Raw genomic sequence first — 17,347 nt, 5'->3', positions numbered from 1 at the left:
TGTCGAAAGAGGAACATTCCCTCTTCAAATCCGGCATCACTCACCTCCCCATTCAACCCCTACCTCCGGAACGTAATATACCCCCCAGAAGATCACAAAGAATCCACCTTCGACAAACTCAACAACAGGACATCCCTCCTTAGGACTAAGATCACCAAGAGGATAATGAAGCAGAACTTCCCACAGGAACATCAAGAAGGAGACACTAATACAGAAGACAGTGATACGCCAAAACGAAAAAAGGTTACGCCTCCCCGGAGAAAGGCAAAGGATAACACTGCAAGGACTCGACCTAGGAACCAACCGAATTTAACCCAGATTCTTCTTTTTCGTTTCTTTCTTAAATTGTAATCTTACACCCCCTTCTTTATTCTCGTTACTAAACACACTGCAAACTTCTCTCACTGATTCTTGACAATTCTCTATATTTCCACTACCGAACGTACTAATGTACCCGATACTTCCCAGGAAATCCCTCCCTACTTCTTCCCTTCCTGATAATGTCCCGGGTACCAACCGTCGTACCGATGTTCATCCCAGTCCGACCAACTCTTGCTGGTCTCCCGCAAGTCTCCTTGCATCAGGTACCACTCGTTCTTTCACATCTCTTCCTACTATTAATACGTACATCTCAAAGCCAATAACACTCTCACTATCTCAAACATAACATACTAGAACATAGACCCTGCATAACATTCATAGAATCGTGTTAATGTCCATTCCTGATCTCATCCATCAACACTAATGCACACGACACACAATAAAACTTATCCTAAGAAAACATTACCCACCCAATTACACACTTATGTAATTTCGTATCTGTGATCATAAATAATATTAATGTTAAACACTAACACTTATTTACTTCCTACTATTTCTAACCTTTATCTTAATCTTCTTACCTTGTAGAATGATTTGAAACCAACTTTGTTCAGGAAAACCGAACAAATTTGGTTCTTCACACTGGGACATTCTTGCCAATGTCACAGTGAATTATTGTAATTAAAAAAAATAATGGAAATCAAGGATGAATCAAAGAAAAGCGGGGGAATCCGTACAAAATTCACGGAACTGACGCCCTGGGTTAATTTTCAGGTACCAGGGCATAAGCACATACCTCCGAAAGTAGCTTGACTACTTTTATCCGTATACATAAAAAAATAATAATCGTTCTATGTAACCATATCTTGTATACTGTTTAGGAAATAAAATTCTTTGTAATGGTCTATGTCCATGTAAGCATGTATTGTTTGTATCAACGCCGTACCGTAAACGCCAAAGTCTCACTGATTCGCAAAAGTGACTCAGGAAGCTCGAACCTAACTTCCGTGCCTGATATTTTTGAGTAATGTTATATAAAAGGTCAGTTCATGTTCATATGTAATAATTTGATTGTCTGCATTCAGAGTTAGAAACTCCATTCCATTACGTTAATTTTTCGTGTAACTTCTCAAAGTGTGCTCCTTTTTTATGAAACCAACGGCCCAGTCTCGTCAATTAGCTTGTCAAAGGTTGACTGATTAGCATTTTAATTTGTTGAAAGCGTTTTTTTATATTGCAAGGTCCTGCGAGTGTAGTATTCTTTATTGCATAGTAGTTTTTGTTGTATTTTTTTCTCGCGCCGACGATTGATTTGTGTATTCCGGCAGCTGGAGCCGATTAAGTTTCGCATCACTATGTAATGGTGTAATTGTTCTCAATGGACGAGAGAGGCTTGTGTGTATAACCCCCGTCCCAGAAACTTGGTAAATGTCGTGCTTACGACTTGATGCGTACGTTCATTCAAACGAAAGGTTTAACTACGTTGACCCAATTGTTTAAGATACGAGGGGGTATCCAAAAGTTTTAATTATAATAAAGAAGTTATAGAGATATTTACATGAAACTTTTTGTGCATAATCAGTGTCATTGCCATGCATACTTGTGCAAATATCAAATCTTTGTCTAACGTAGTTTTCTTTCCACGGGCTTTAGAAGACATCAACCTGCATGATGAACAAAATTGAAGCCCGAAGTGTCATAAACTTCCTCCATTTGAAGGGCAACAACGCACACCAATTCCACGACAAAATGAAAGGTGTCTATGGGGATGAAAGCCCATCATATGACACGGTTGTGAGGGGGAAGAGGAACTTTCAAAGTGGTCACATGTCCCTGACAGACGAGCCACGAGCAGGTAGACCCTCAATCAAGGATGATCTTGCCATGGTGAAGAAAGTGGAGGCCGTTATCCTCGACAACAGAAGATCGACCATGGAAAGAGTGATGGCGGAAACTGGACTAAGTTACGGAAGTGCGTGGAGGATTATTCATGAAGAACTGCACATGAATAAGGTGTCTGCACGCTGGGTACCTCGCTTGTTGACACCTCTTCAAAAGCAAACTCGCCACGATTTTTCACAGCAGAATTTGACTCTGTTGGAGCGGAATGAAGACAATTTTTTTGCTCGTCTCATCACTATGGACGAGTGCTGGGTATACCTCTAAGATCCGGAGACCAAAGAAATGAGCAAGGAGTGGAAACATCCATCCTCCCCCCCTCCCAAGAAGGCGAAGGTCCAGAAATCTGCCGGGAAGGTGATGCTGTCCATTTTTCGGGATAGCCGAGGGGTAATCATAACCGATTACCTTCCGAAGGGCGAGACCCTCAACAGCGATTACTACTGCAACCTTCTGGAGAAAGTGCGTGATGCATTGAAACAAAAACGTCGTGGCATGATCAGCAAAGGCGTCCGTCTCCGCCCATACGGCCCAAGCATCCGTTGTCGCCGCCCACCGGTTAGGCTATGAACTTTTGCAGCATCCATCTTATTTGCCTGATCTTGCACCAAGCGACTTCTTCCTCTTTCCCGAGATGAAGAAACCACTTCGTGGTCGGCGATTTGACGACAGAGAGGATGTCATTTTCGAAGTAGAACAGTGGTTTTCGAGCAAAGTGGAGGACTTCTACAAAGAGGGCTTGAAACAGGTGAAGAAACGCTGGCAAAAATGTGTGACTCTGCAGGGAGACTACGTGGAGAAGAACTAACTTTGACCACTGCAAGTGACTATTGTATGTTTTTTATTTCATGGTGATAATTAAAACTTTTGGATACCCCCTCGTAACTGCTTTCCGAGGGCTGGAGCATATTTGATTTAAAAGAGCACAGGAGCTGGCAGACTAATGACCTATATTCACGTAAAGGTTCAAACAAAAAGGAAATGGTATGTTGATTAGAACCATGATATTGTATGTATATTTCCATGTGAAATACCTCAGAAGTGAGAATGAGAGAGAGAGAGAGCGAGTGAGGAGGCGATGTAAACCGTTTGTTGATTCCAATATTTTTTTTTGTTGATACAATATATTCATATTTTTACCGTTCGTCAGTGTTATCATTTGATGTTTTTCAGGTATCTGGTATAATGCTATTAGTGTGTTTTTATTGTTCGAGTCTACAAATCTAAGGTAAACCAAAAAGTGTAACATTTCAAAGTATTTATCCCTGCCTCGCATTAATGCGACAATAAACAACCGTCTCAGTACCGAACTAAAAAACCTGGACCGTAAATAAAAGTCACGACCGGTTTCCCGTACCCATAATGACGTCTGGCCCCGTGCCGGGGTATGAAAGATACGTCATTTCGGCGACCGGGAGTGGACGTATTACACTACACATAGAGCAACTGTTGAAGTTATTTAATGCGGTGGGATGTTGCATATGTTGTAAATAAAACTGTTATTGTCTTAGAAGACAAATAAAAAAAATGCGAGTATATTACTTTATTCTTTTGTTATTCATTCTTGAAATGTGCTAAAATTTATAACAAAGAATCATCTTGTATAACCATGCCGAGAAGTATGACAAAATATGCGCGTAAATCCAAGAGCAAACATTATCAACGCCTATGGCAAAAAAAAATAAAAAAATAGTCGTACTGTCTGCATTCAGAGTTAGAAACTCCATTCCATTACGTTAATTTTTCGTGTAACTTGTCGAAGTGTGCTCCTTTTTTGTGACACCAACGGCCCAGTCGCGTCAATTAGCTTGTCAAAGGTTCATTCGTCAGCAAGAAGTGTTCTTCGCCAAACTGTTGAAATCATTCATACACTCTTGCCTGTGACATCGTTTGTTCTCCATACTGTGCAAGAAATCTTCTCATAATTTCAAGTGGCTTCAGGTTCTCCATGGAATTTGATCATACAACGCTGGTGTACAGCTACACACACATGATTTGCCACCATGTTTGCTAAAGTTACTGCGCATGCGCCCACTCCATCGGGGCGAACGGGCAATACTCATCAAGGATGAAGGTTCATCCTCGGGCAGTTTTATCGTTATCGCCCCTTTTACCACTTTCTTATTCACAAATGTCTCGGTGAACATTGAACGACCCTTGTAGACGTTTCTGCCAAGCAAATATTATTTCCATCGTTGGTAGGTTTTTAAAAATATAAACGAAGTATGCATTACTCATTTCGATTATTGATCAAAAGCGAGAAACAGAGATGTTCAGATAAAAATCATAGTTTTTCAACTCTGTAAGTTTCGCATTTATGGCTGGAATGGTTTCAAAAATAGCGCATCGTGTAAAATGCATGTATTGTTGACTTGCAATTATCTGATGCACATAAAAAACAGATGGCCCAATGGAAATAATACAAGTTGCGTTAAAAGTAGCATTTCCTAGGACTTCAGATTTTCAATATTCCCAGTTTCCGAGATAACTGTAGATCACGTTTAACGAGTGATGTTTTTCACGGTCAGAGAGACTCAGCGATCGAGGAAGTTTACCAGGATAAGAATGCCCCTGTAGTTTTGGCGTTATAGTAGATTTTTCAATTGTAAGCACAGACAGACTAATCGGGACTGGACCTACAATTTAAAGTGGGATCAGAACCACTGTGCAAAGTCCCTCTACCGGGTATCGAAGCCGAGAAGCGATAATATGTTTCACTTTAAATTTGGTCCAATTGCGTTTAGCCTATTGGTGCATTAATTGGACTTTAAAGAAGACTCAAACGCACATACTTGTAACTAATTGGTTGTACTTATTCTAATTACGTTGGGGAGGTTTAATGAAATATAATATTATAGTATTTACTTTTATGTTGTACAGTAGCTTATGTCAGTGAGGGTTCATAACATGTGAGAGAGATGATTCAGACAATATTTTTTTTCTTTAACTAGTGGAATGCAAACAAGGGCGTTAAACGCTGTGAAATATCAAACGCTACTGTCTAATGTGTCGAGAGAGGGAATCTGGAGACAGTGAAAAAAGAAGAATTCATGTTTTTTTATGTACTCATTGCGATTCTCACCTCGACGATGGCGCAGTGATAGCGTCGTCGCTTTGCAATCAAGGTGTCTTGGGTTCGATACCCGGTAGAGGCACATAGTGGTTCGGATCCTACATTAACGTGTAGGTCCAATCACGATTTTCCTTACTGTGCATAAAGTGGACTTACGACTCCAACTCAATCAATCATTACGATTCTCAAAGATTAAATGGGTTTTAATTAGTTACTCATACATCAATATGCAAATTTAATACATTATGAAATAAATTATTTGAGATTGAAACAAATTGGACATATTTGATCCTAAATATGATTATTGTTCAAGAACTTTCTTCTCTAAATACCTGTGTTATGAATGTCCATTTTGCTTCATCCATGTACTCGTAGCAATGTCGTTAACGCTGAATGTTTGGTTAGGAATTCTCATGATGTTTTCGACTCCTATATTCTGTCCAGGGAATCTTTGGAGCGAACGAAAGGAAACAAGTCTCTGCGCAAGTAGTGACTCCGGAGGGGTCGAACAATGCATGCGTGAAAGGGAATGAGCTTGCGTGGAGGAGGAGAGGCGAATGCAGCTACCAGCCGTTTGAAGCAGCGTTATCCGCCCACTCGCTTTCTCCCCTTTCCTGCGTTATGCGCGACCTTGCTCAAGGGATTCCCGGGATAGAATACACTAACTAAATTGTTTTTTTGTAATTAAGAGCAATTTTGACTGAGAATCAGAAATCATATTATCAAAACGATAAGAACTGATGGTGTAGAAAAGATGTCGCAAAGAGAGAGAGAGAGAGATCCATTTCTCGTGAACTATTATTTAGCTTCCTTTCCTTCTTTATTCAGCATAACGTAAATTTAAATGTTTTCACCTGTTTAGCATGTTTGCTTTTACTGTCTGAAAACTTGCTTTTCTTTTGCAAATTTATACTTTTGGTGTACGTAACTTTTCCTTTCGAAACCTGTAATTATTTTCGTACGTAAATTTTACTTTGCAAACCTGTAGTAATTCTTGTGTGAAACATTTCCTTTACAAACCTGTGGTTATTTTGTGTGCAACTTTTCTTTTCTAAACCTGTACTTATTCTTGTATGTAAGCTTTTCATGCAAATCTGTAACTACTCTTACAATTAATTTGTTCTTTGTAAGCACGTTTTCTGCTTCGAGTCTCATCATGGCATTGATGTTCCTTGTGAGTGTGTCACTTCATCAATTTTAATTAATCATCACTCATCCTCATCGTCGCGATTAGAAGTGGAAGAAATGGGAACCAATATTCGAAAACGCAGAGACACACCTGTTCGCTGTATCTCCCTCCCTCTCTCGCTGCACACGCACACACACACACACATACACTATATATATATGTATATAGGGTGGGCCAAATTGATGGGACACATTTTAAATGCATATGTGGAGCATGTAGGAAGCAACATTTATTACCAAATATATGGAAAACACTGCTAAAGGACGGGAGTTTTGCACTGTGTTCAGTGTTTGAAGATTACATCCCTGAGATGGACACCATCTTCACGCTTCGTCCTTAAAGGGAGCATTTACGTTATCGCAACACCGTAATGTACTCGGTAAATTGATAATGATGGCGCAAAATTAAAGGCAAAGTAAGAAAAGGGAGAAAGTGTGTGTGTGTGTGTGTGTGTGTGTGTGTACGCGTATATACAGAAACACAGACACACATACGCACAAGCACACAACTACAAAACCTGTAATTGTGGCTAATGTTTTATGAAATAGAGGTTGTTCATTAGGGTATAGTGATATGAAAAAAGGATAAAATTTCGAACGAAAGGGGTCTTAATTTTTTCCCTTCTAGTCACGGTAGATCCCATTAAATTATATTTGCTCTCAGACAACATCTTCTGTTGGCACATACCGGAAATGTCAACAATAATGACGATTAAGATAGTAAGGGTTCACTCAGACTTCGTCTTCGGTGCCCTAGGTTCGCCGTATCGAGTGAGTTGTGTGTCTCAATGAATAAGGAAAGACATCTGGCACCGTTCATCGAAAGGAAGGAAGCAGTGGACCAAAACCAGCAAAAAAATGTAAGGATTGGTGTGCTACGGGTTTCTATCTTCCGTCATCACACTGCTTCTCCTCCAGACGCCTCTGGCACATAGCCAAAGGGCCAGTGGCACGCGTCGATATCCATATCCAATCTTTAGTTACATTTTGGCGATACTCTGGACAACTGGGGACCTTAACCTCTTGTGGTGCAAACGGCATTTCTGTACCTACTTCGTCCAGAATGTGGATGGCATCACATCAAGTCGATGAATAAGCTGCTTGGTTATTGATAGCACTAAAGTGAAGTTTGTGGATTTACTTTTGTGTTATATCTTGTGCAGGTATCTCAGAATCATGACATCGGAAAATATATAGAAGAGCCGATGTCCAGGCCTACTTTATGGCAATCTGGTAACGTCTTCACCTTGTAATTACGAAATCCCAGCTTTTGGTGCGCGGTGGAGACACATACTGGTTCGCATCTAAGTTAAACTGCATGCCATAGCTCTGCATAAACCGGACTTTAAAATAAAATAAAATGTCGATGTCCATTCTTGGGCGATTCATCACCAATAACAAGCTCTCATTTTCCGAGGGAAGCAGAGGTTATGAGGCGTTACCTTCAGCACAGACAAGATGTAGTCATCGAAGGGCGGGAACCACCGTTTAGTGACGTGACAGAGCTTGTTTTAGCTAGAAGATAACAAGAAATTGTGGGCGAGAGTGTCAATTTCCACAGTCAGTTATGGAAGAATCCCCCAGCTTCCGAAGAAAATGCATGACAAACAGAGAATTTCTGGGAAGTTGAGCTACAAGAATTGGAGCTTCAGAGTTCTACAGTTTCGGAAGAAAGTGGAGTCATTTTAAACGGCTACAGAGAGGAAGTTTATTTACACTTCGTCATGTAAATGTGAGGACTATACTAAGTGCCAGTGTGCCGTGAAAATTCTGAAAATAGAGTCAGACTTGTTACAAGATCAGATATCCAAGAGACGACTGCACAAAACGCTAAGACCATGAACTTGATAGCACTGCAAGGCATCGTGAGAGAGATACAAAGGACTTAAGAATACGTGTCAACAGGATACTCGTATTTATCAACGGCAAGTACATCCTTAGGACGTCCAAGAAGTCACTGCCACTTCGGACGATGAAGATGTCGATGATCCAGAGTACGTTCCCTCTACGGGGCGAAGACAAAATAAAAACCATAAGCGTTGCTTCTGCGAGGGAGGTCCCAAATATTGTATCAGCAAAATAGCCACAGTAGCCGTTGTGACAGCAGCCCTATAGAACCACAGGATAGTGACGGTGGAGGACACATCGAGCGAAGTTCACAGAAGCAAGGTGTGGTGACAAGGGAAGACAACGTAATCAGCAGAGGTTAAGATATCTTTGTATCGATGCCCTCCATACGTGCCAATGGCCCTTTGGCTGTGTGCCAGAGGCGTCTGGAGGAGAAGCAGTGTGATGACGGAAGATAGCAACCCGTAGCACACGAATCATTACATTTTTTTGCTGGTTTTGGTCCACTGCTTCCTTCCTTTCGATGAACGGTGCCAGATGTCTTTCCTTATTCATTGAGACACACAACTCACTCGATACGGCGAACCTAGGGCACCGAAGAGGAAGTCTGCGTGAACCCTTACCCTCTTAATCGTCATTATTGTTGGCATTTCCGGTATGTGCCAACAGAAGATGTTGTCTGAGAGCAAATATAATTTAGTAGGATCTACCCTGATTAGAAGGGAAAAAATTAAGACCCCTTTCGTTTCGAAATTTTATCCTTTGTTCATATCACTATACCCTAATGAACAACCTCTATTTCATAAAACATTAGCCACAATTACAGGTTTTGTAGTTGTGTGCTTATGCGTATGTGTGTCTGTGTTTCTGTATATACGCGTACACACACACACACACACACACACACACTTTCTCTCTTTTCTTACTTTGCCTTTAATTTTGCGCCATCATTATCAATTTACCGAGTACATTACGGTGTTGCGATAACGTAAATGCTCCCTTTAAGGACGAAGCGTGTGGCAACAAGGCAATGTTAGTTCTCATTGAGGCTCGTACCAGCATGCTACGTTGAAAATTCAAGCACATTGTATTTAAGACCTAATACTTCCAACAACTTTCCACTCTTTCCATTTGTCGCCATCTGCACTAATAACGCAGTTTGTCCTTTGGTGTCAGACTTTTGAAACACCCTGTATATATACAGATTATATAAAAAAAATAACTAATATTATTTCGTGGGCTTAGTCTGACACTACTTTTGATGTCACTGTTGAGTTCTGGAACCTCCAAAACATAAGGTTTGATCTCAAACATGATCACATAGCTGAAAGGGTTATTTTTAGACTTTTCGCGGCTATATTGGCCATTTTAATTTGGTCTTTTTAATTTATTACTCCCTCTGTCCCATAATTATAGTCCGGTATGCCAAAATGGTAGTACAGGAATTACAGACGAAGAGGCAGATGGAAAGCACATGGATGAGGAGAGGCACAGTACATCAGTCTTCAAGATTGTGAAGAGGAACAACGTGACCTTATCGCAACGAGCAAGAAATACCGCCCAGACGATTACCAAAAGGAGGCGTTGGGTTGCAACACACCGGTGTGGCACTGTATGGCAACCGGTCTAGCAAGGCACGCTGCAAATCATTAGTAGAGCACTCCTTCAGTGAGTACGTGTGAGAAAAATAGCCATGAACACACAACCCATGATAGGAAGCGACAGGGGTAGCAAGAACCTCACGGACAGTAAACGACAGGCAGTGTACGATTTTTTCTTTGAAAACAGTACGGCTGGGGTAGTGAAGAATAGTCACCAAACCATTAACTGTTACCAAAGATGTTTACCGGGACATGCTCATCAACAAGTTAATCCCAGCAATAGATGCACAATGGCCTCGTGGACTGCGCGCAGGGAGAATCCAGGTGTCCGTTCAGCAGGACAATGCGCGTCCGCAAATCGTTCCCAATGACCGCGCCTGGATGGATGCTGCAGCGACCAATGGAATCACTTTGGATGTCCTATGCCAACCGCCAAACAGTCCGGACATGAATGTTTTAGATCTGGGGTACTTCAGGGCAATTCAGTCTCTCCAGCATCAGACAGCTCCACAAACTATTGATGAGTTGATCGCCGCAGTTGATAAATCTTTCTCTGATCTGACACGAGACAAGCTCAACAACATCTTTTTCACTTTGCAGTCCTGTCTCATTGAAATTATGCGCCTCCAAAGGTGTGGACAACTACAGGATTCCCCATATGCAAAAAACACACTTGAACCGCCGAAACTTCCTGCCATCTCGCTTGGATTGTCCTCGAAACATTTACGACGAGGCTAGAGCAGCACTGCAGCACTAGATCTAGCTCGTTGAAGGGATGACAACCTTCCTGGACCAACAATATCTTTCATCTTGATGTTTTATTTTGTCGAACTTCTTGGTCACTATGTATTGATCCTGGATTGATTACTTTTTATTTAGGTTCTTTTGGATACTTGATCGGCCAATTTGTACTGATCCTTGAGTTATAAAGTTGTATGATTCATTCCCGTGTTTCATTTTCTTCTTCTGTATACACCAATGCCAGAGTTTGAATATCGGACAATTATTATGGGACAACAAACAAAGGTGTACCGGACAATAATTATGGGACAGAGGGAGTATTATCATAATACAGTTATAAACAGCAAATTAGGTGGAAATAAGATGTCATGAATGACAAATAAGTGCAATGAACGGGAATAGGATCTTGGTCATGACAGCCATTTTGAAGACACCATTACAGACAAACGAGGGCTTAAAAACTTGGGATCTGTTGCGTTTTAGGTTCGGGAATTAATGTAGTATCCGCCCCCCAAAGGGCACGTTCTCCGCCGGAAGTGAAATATTTACCGGTGTTCCGACCCCACTAATTTGAAAGCCTGGGTATTTACCCACCCCTGGCCTCCCTTCCTATTGCATCATATAACCACAAAACAATCACAGCTCCGGTATAAATAAAAACATCGGTGGCAGGACAACTTTCGTATCTCTAAAGAAACACCTACAGCAATAGCATTGCTGGGATAAGGCACCATATTCTAGTTCGTTATAAAACTATCCTAGTTGGTAGTTTAAGTGTTAAATTAAATAATTGAAATAGGGGACTTTAAGTGACGAGAAGAAGGTTAATGTCATGACGAAGTTATACAAGGGCAATGTATATTTGTATAATAACATGAAAATATTGTCGTTTTCCGACAAAGGGATCCTGGAGTCAATTCCAGTAGTGCAGTAGTTTGAATTCTACCTTAAACTGTACGTGAAATGTCCCGATTAGCCTGTCTGAACACAAAGTGGGCTTAAAACAAACTTTGAGAGAGAGAGAGAGAGTATAAATATAAGGTAATTTTTTGCAGTGAAATATTACATATACAGGATTTCTAATTTTTTTCAGCCTTGTGAACTTCTTATATTTATTAAAAAAAGGTAGTTTACCAACGAGTAAGTTTAATAAACGAGTTGTTATTGCAATTTACAATTTATCTACAACATGCATGCATGTTGTAGGAACGGTATATTTGTTGCATCATGCTAATATAGAGACGATACATATTATTGTCAAGACTTGAAATCAGCATTAAGTTTAAGACAGAAAGTAAGCTATAGGCAAAGAACACATTTATAAACCACAAATGTAAATTTAAACTCTGAACAAACTCTGCGACCACTTCTTATATATTTTACTCAAAGCCATGTGACGCCGTCTTGCAGCTACGCCATTTGCAGGCTTCGGTCTTGCCGTGGAATCTTCCTGCGGCAAAGATTCTTGGGGGTCCTTGGCCGGTTCTTCGTTGTCCTTTTTGTCCTTGGCGCAGACGACCGTTCCTGTGGGGTTAGCAGGAGGTGCCGAGACGCTCATGTTACTGTCTGGCTGCCTTAGCTGAGACCATGGACGGAAGTGCGCATGCGCCAACTTGACGTGTTCATTGGCAAAATAGGGATGACGGCACTTTGGTCAGGAAGGGGTTCCGTGAAAATGGTCTGCTGTGGAAACAACAATGAAGTTTCAAACGTAGAAACATCGTCACTAAAATACGTAGAGATGTTTACGAATTATGTAAGGGCACAGAATGAAAAAAATAGCCATCCATATACCATATAAACACACAATATATCAGGAAAGTATTCATCACGTCATATTTAAGATAAACTTGTTTGTAAACCAGTAACTTTTTTTTTTATTATTCAATTAAATTGATCTCCTTATTAAATATTATAATTAGCACAAATGTACTCAGCAGTAATCAGGATAGTATTCACTAATAATAGCATTACTATTATTACACATAGTATTATGAATATAATAAAGAAAATGTAGTAACTGAATAGTTTGTGGCATTGTGAATTATATCGAGGGCATTTTGTCGAATGTACAACAGGGACCAAAGCGTCACAGTTTTCTTTGTTCCACTTCGAAATGGTTTGTTACGAATTGTAAGAGACATCACAAACACAACAGATCAAGCAGTAATACACACAACAAGCGAACCCATACAAGCAAAATGCCATAGGGTGGAATGGTGTGTTCTACCTTATTCCCCTCTCGCCTTTGAAATCGTACTTTCCAGCTAGTTTCGTTTCCCTTGGCCGGACTGTAGGAAACTCCGTGAAGTCCATGCAGAAGTCTCCAATATTGCGGATCCCGCCGCGTCTGCCGGCGGAAAGTTGCAGAGAGCCTTTCCAGACACAGGAGTAGCTGTTGGTGACCCTCCCGATGTCCCCCGGTGCCAGGAAGCTCCCGGCGGTCCCCCACAGGATGAAGTCTATGGAAGCCGTCTCGTCGGCCACTTTGCAGTTATGGAATTCCTTATTCTCCTTCGTGAAGTTCTGGGGACCCATTTCGAGGATGATGAACACCACGTTGATGTTCTTCATCAGAGATTTTATATCCTTGATGCGGACAATTTCCATTTCCGATACCACGAGGATCTTCCTGCAAACACAAAGACAAGACATGTCAAGACCATTGTTTAATAATCGAGACAAGAACTTGAATGGGAACGAATCAGACTTCTGTAAAGATACGATACAAGCTATACCGACACCTACGCAGTGTCAACAAAATACGAGTTGAAGTTAATGAAAAAGTCCACAGGCGTATCGATGGCAAGTAGAAGAATTAAGTCCCCCCCAGCCTCTTAGAAATTAACATCGTTCACTTCAAATTAGAAAGCAGAATAACGAAAATGAAATGAAACATAATTTAGTTTGGAAAGTTGAGTTCCATAAGTTGTCAAAATTCTAAAACTGAAACTTTTGTGTGAGAGGGAAAAAAATGTAAATTTCATGACTGAATTTCTCTATAATTTTAAATATTTTCTTGAACAAGGTGTGTAAAAGTTCATTACAGAATTGTATAACTATCCAGTTCATTGGTCAATCAACTGGATTGAGTGAATTACGGTCTGGCATATAGTAAAACGAAGCCACACGCGGTACTATTTTGTACGGGAGGAACTACATGTATACACTTCAATATATTGGGTAAAGTCTTCTCCCTGCATATCGCAACAAGCCACGAAGTGGCATAAGAGGGTGTGGAGCGCAGGGCTTCACAAATTCACGATCTCTGGTCGCCTTTATTCCCCCAGGGTTTCGAGCCGCTCAATGGAGGGACAGGTTCTGAAAATTTACCAACCTGAGATCACCTACAACGGACATCGAACCCGGTTCTCCTGCTTGACAGTCAGGCGCCCTGCCGACTGGTCCACCGAGGTTCTTATTTCAGTAGATTAACTTTACGATGTATGAAAAGTAAAGAAAAACGGATATGTTAAACATTCATTTACTTATTGCGTACAGAGTATCGAGTACAGAGGTATCTTCCCAGGGATATGCATGTTAATAATGATACTAATAATACTTAATTCGAAATAAGAGCATAGGTGCGCACTTTGCGAGAAAGGAATTTTCTGACCCCAAATTCCTCAAGAAAGACAGATAGCCCAAATATTTGAAGTCAGAGGTTCTGAATTAGAGATAGTTCTCACCTCTTCTACAAATATTTCTGGCGGTGCCCACGAAAACGTCAAGTGCGTGGTATCGCCTTGAAATGGTCTGCCTCGAAAAGGACATGTGCATGTACAAATTCAGTAACGGACCGGTGCGAAGGATACATACGTGTTCTTTGTATTTAGCGTCGCTTTTTTTGTCATTCTTGCCTAATCGCGGCAATTAGTGAATATGTGACGAAATTAGGAAGGGACACTCACAATGAAAAGCCAGACCCTAAATATAAAACACCAGCGCTTTACACACAAGAGAAGGTTAATCTGCAACTGCCCACGAGTGCAAGTTTTCGAGCTGCTCCTGCGTGAGCTTGCCCAGTGTGAACATGTCATTTCTCTCGGCCAAGCTGATAAGTACCACATTCTTTGCAGAGAAGTCAAATATCATTTTGTTCATCGTAATTTGAAAATAAATCAATTCCGTTTTTCGAGGGTTCTTAGCATTGAAAATAGGCGTCAAACAGAAAAACGCAGGTAAGCGTCTTGCTCACTTTCAACTTTAATGAAGTGCCATTTTAACAGTATTTAAAATATTGGCCTGTTGTGCTCTCTAGCTGACTTTGAGAGAGCCACGCGTAACCTGATCACATTCTATTGAGATGACGTAAAGTAAACGACAGCTTTAGAGAGAGAGAGATCATTGTTGTGGAAGGAGTGTTGTCAGAGTGAGCATTTGCAGTTTGAGACGAGACCGAGATTCTGTCAAGTGTACAAACTATAGTCTCGTCTCATCTTGCCTCGAAGCTATCCCTAGATGAAATAGATCAAGAAACAAATACAACGAATCCTCCAAGATTTCTCCATGATCCCAATCCAGGATCCTAGGTTTCGTGACAGCACTTTTAAGCACTCCGATAGCGAATCGGGCGTTTTTCTTCTTTCAGCGCTCTTTAGATAAAACGGTAAAGTTATGACTCACTATCGTGTAAGAAAATGTGTATCTTCTTTATGTATACGTGTGTATTTGATTGCGTAATGAACTATTGAGTTAGGAATATTTCTTATCAGAAACTGAAACCATGAAACCCATAATGGTTGGCCCATATGTTGACAGACCTCCAAGAAAATATTAAAACCTTGCACTCGAAGAGTACATACTGGGATACACTGTTATCCTTATCAGTCATGTCATTTTTAAGGATTTCAAAGTTTAGTTGAAGCATACTGCGGATAGGAACAATAAGCCGCCTTCCTACAAAGACCTTTGATAAGTTGCGAAATGATAAACTCAATGACCTAATAGAAAAGATTAGATTCTTAGTGTCTTTCCTCCGTATGGGAATCCCAATTGTTCGTACTGATGAATTATCATAAAAAACTTACATATATGATACAAAACAGAACCTAAGTTAGAGTGCACTGATTGCAAATCGCTTTTTGTTTGCAAATATTATCACTGTGTCTCAAAAGAAAACTTATCAATCATGTCCAGACACAATCGAGTGCTTTTTTCAAGAGTTACTTAAGCATTTTTCTATTGTCGGAAAATTTCCCAGTGTTTGCTCTGTTCGTCTAGATCTTCATTCTCTCTCTCGAGTTACGAAGAGTTCCACACAGAAGCCATGATTTCCTTCGGAGAGGCAGTTATTCTGCTCGCAATATTTGGAGCATCTGCAGAACGTATGCTAACCCTACCAATATTTGTCCACCATTTATAATTTTTTGAATTTATTTTACTAATGGTACGGTTAATATTCTGAAAAAATATAGTTACTGCCCCATATGTTGAGCTGAAACATACATTTCTGCAGTGTAATTTGAATGTTATGGATTCATAAACTTTTTTTTCCTGGTGGGTGCAAACAAAGATTCCGCTTGTGTGCCAGAGCATCTTCAAAATGTAAAAAATGCAAGGCCAACAATTAATTGATTGATTTGGTTTATTTAACTTCGCTTTTCTAACTCTTTTTTGGGTTATCGCGAAGATGAAAGAGGATAAAATAAAATTGCTGAAGCAATCACAAATATGGGTAGGACACAACTCGACCCCCAAAGAGCATTATACTGGCTGTGAATCCAAACGAGGAGTCTCCTCAGGCTGCAAAATGCAGACCATGGCGTATTACACGGAGAAGACAGGTTGATATTTGGTTGTCTTCAGAAAGGATCATCGTCCCCTTCACCCCAACAAGACCAACAAAACCACGATTTTACTATGGTATTTTCAAAATATACATAGCCAATCTCCGTGGCGGAATGGTTAGCACAGAGCGCCATGACCTAGTCATAAGCGTTCTTTCTGAGTGTGTCTTCATCATTTTCATAATATCATCACGTATTCTCATAATCGCGATTAGCCAAAAGTGGCATATTAACATAATTCAAGCAATCAAAGCAAAAGATACATATACAGTAAAAAGAGCAACAAAATGGTAATTTGCACTCGGTGTGAAGAAATCAAATATTCGGAAGGGAGTGGCCTATAATAACTGCAACACTGAAACACAAATTGTTTGTCAATGGTACATGATCAGGTACGTAGCCAGTGGGAAGGCTAAGGGGGCTGAAGCTCCCCCCCGAAATCCTACAAATATCTAATTTAAATGTTATCTGTATTGTTAATAATAGAAATACAGTTATAACCACAGTAAAACTGCATTACATTAAATAAAGTTTAGTGTATAATAGAGGATTCAGGTTATATTTTTATATTGTACCATTTAATCCAAAGAATAAATGGATCCACAGTTTCCAAAACTTATAGTTTTCTTTGTGAGTGGTCAAAGAATATAAACTTTGAGTAAAATATACCACTAACTTTTAAAGCCTTTTTTGAAAGTTTGTGTAAAAGTTAATAACATAATACAATAACTATGATTTTCAGTACACTAACTGTACAAAATATAAATGTAAAATGTAAAAATAATGGACACCACTTGTGTTAGATATTCACTGATACGGTGGATAGAGTAGCAAAGTCACTCCATTTATGTAATAACAACAATAAATTTGGATTTAAATTGGTATAT

General features: G+C 40.1%; 2 protein-coding genes across 2 annotated transcripts in view; both read left to right on the top strand.

The window, feature by feature from the left end:
* Nucleotides 1-2,070: 2,070 nt before the first annotated feature.
* On the top strand, nt 2,071-2,487 carry LOC145979961 (protein GVQW3-like). Its single transcript, XM_083112901.1, has one exon. The coding sequence runs from the start codon at nt 2,071-2,073 to the stop codon at nt 2,485-2,487; it is 417 nt and encodes a 138-aa protein (XP_082969027.1).
* A 13,381-nt stretch (nt 2,488-15,868) lies between these two features.
* LOC145979960 (retinoid-inducible serine carboxypeptidase-like) overlaps nt 15,869-17,347 on the top strand; it is a 38,892-nt gene continuing 37,413 nt past the window's right edge. The window contains 1 exon segment of the mRNA XM_083112900.1: nt 15,869-15,998. Coding sequence (XP_082969026.1) covers nt 15,941-15,998 — 58 coding nt within the window. The 5' untranslated portion in view covers nt 15,869-15,940.

This window comes from Lepisma saccharinum, chromosome 27 (assembly GCF_977018435.1).
Source record: "Lepisma saccharinum chromosome 27, izLepSacc3.1, whole genome shotgun sequence".
NCBI classification, from domain to species: Eukaryota; Metazoa; Arthropoda; class Insecta; order Zygentoma; family Lepismatidae; genus Lepisma; species Lepisma saccharinum.
This window is presented reverse-complemented; position numbering and strand designations above follow the sequence as displayed.

Bases quoted from the DNA above. Each gene is read 5' to 3' on its own strand.
- LOC145979961 (XM_083112901.1), top strand. From the start codon at position 2,071: ATGAAAGGTGTCTATGGGGATGAAAGCCCATCATATGACACGGTTGTG.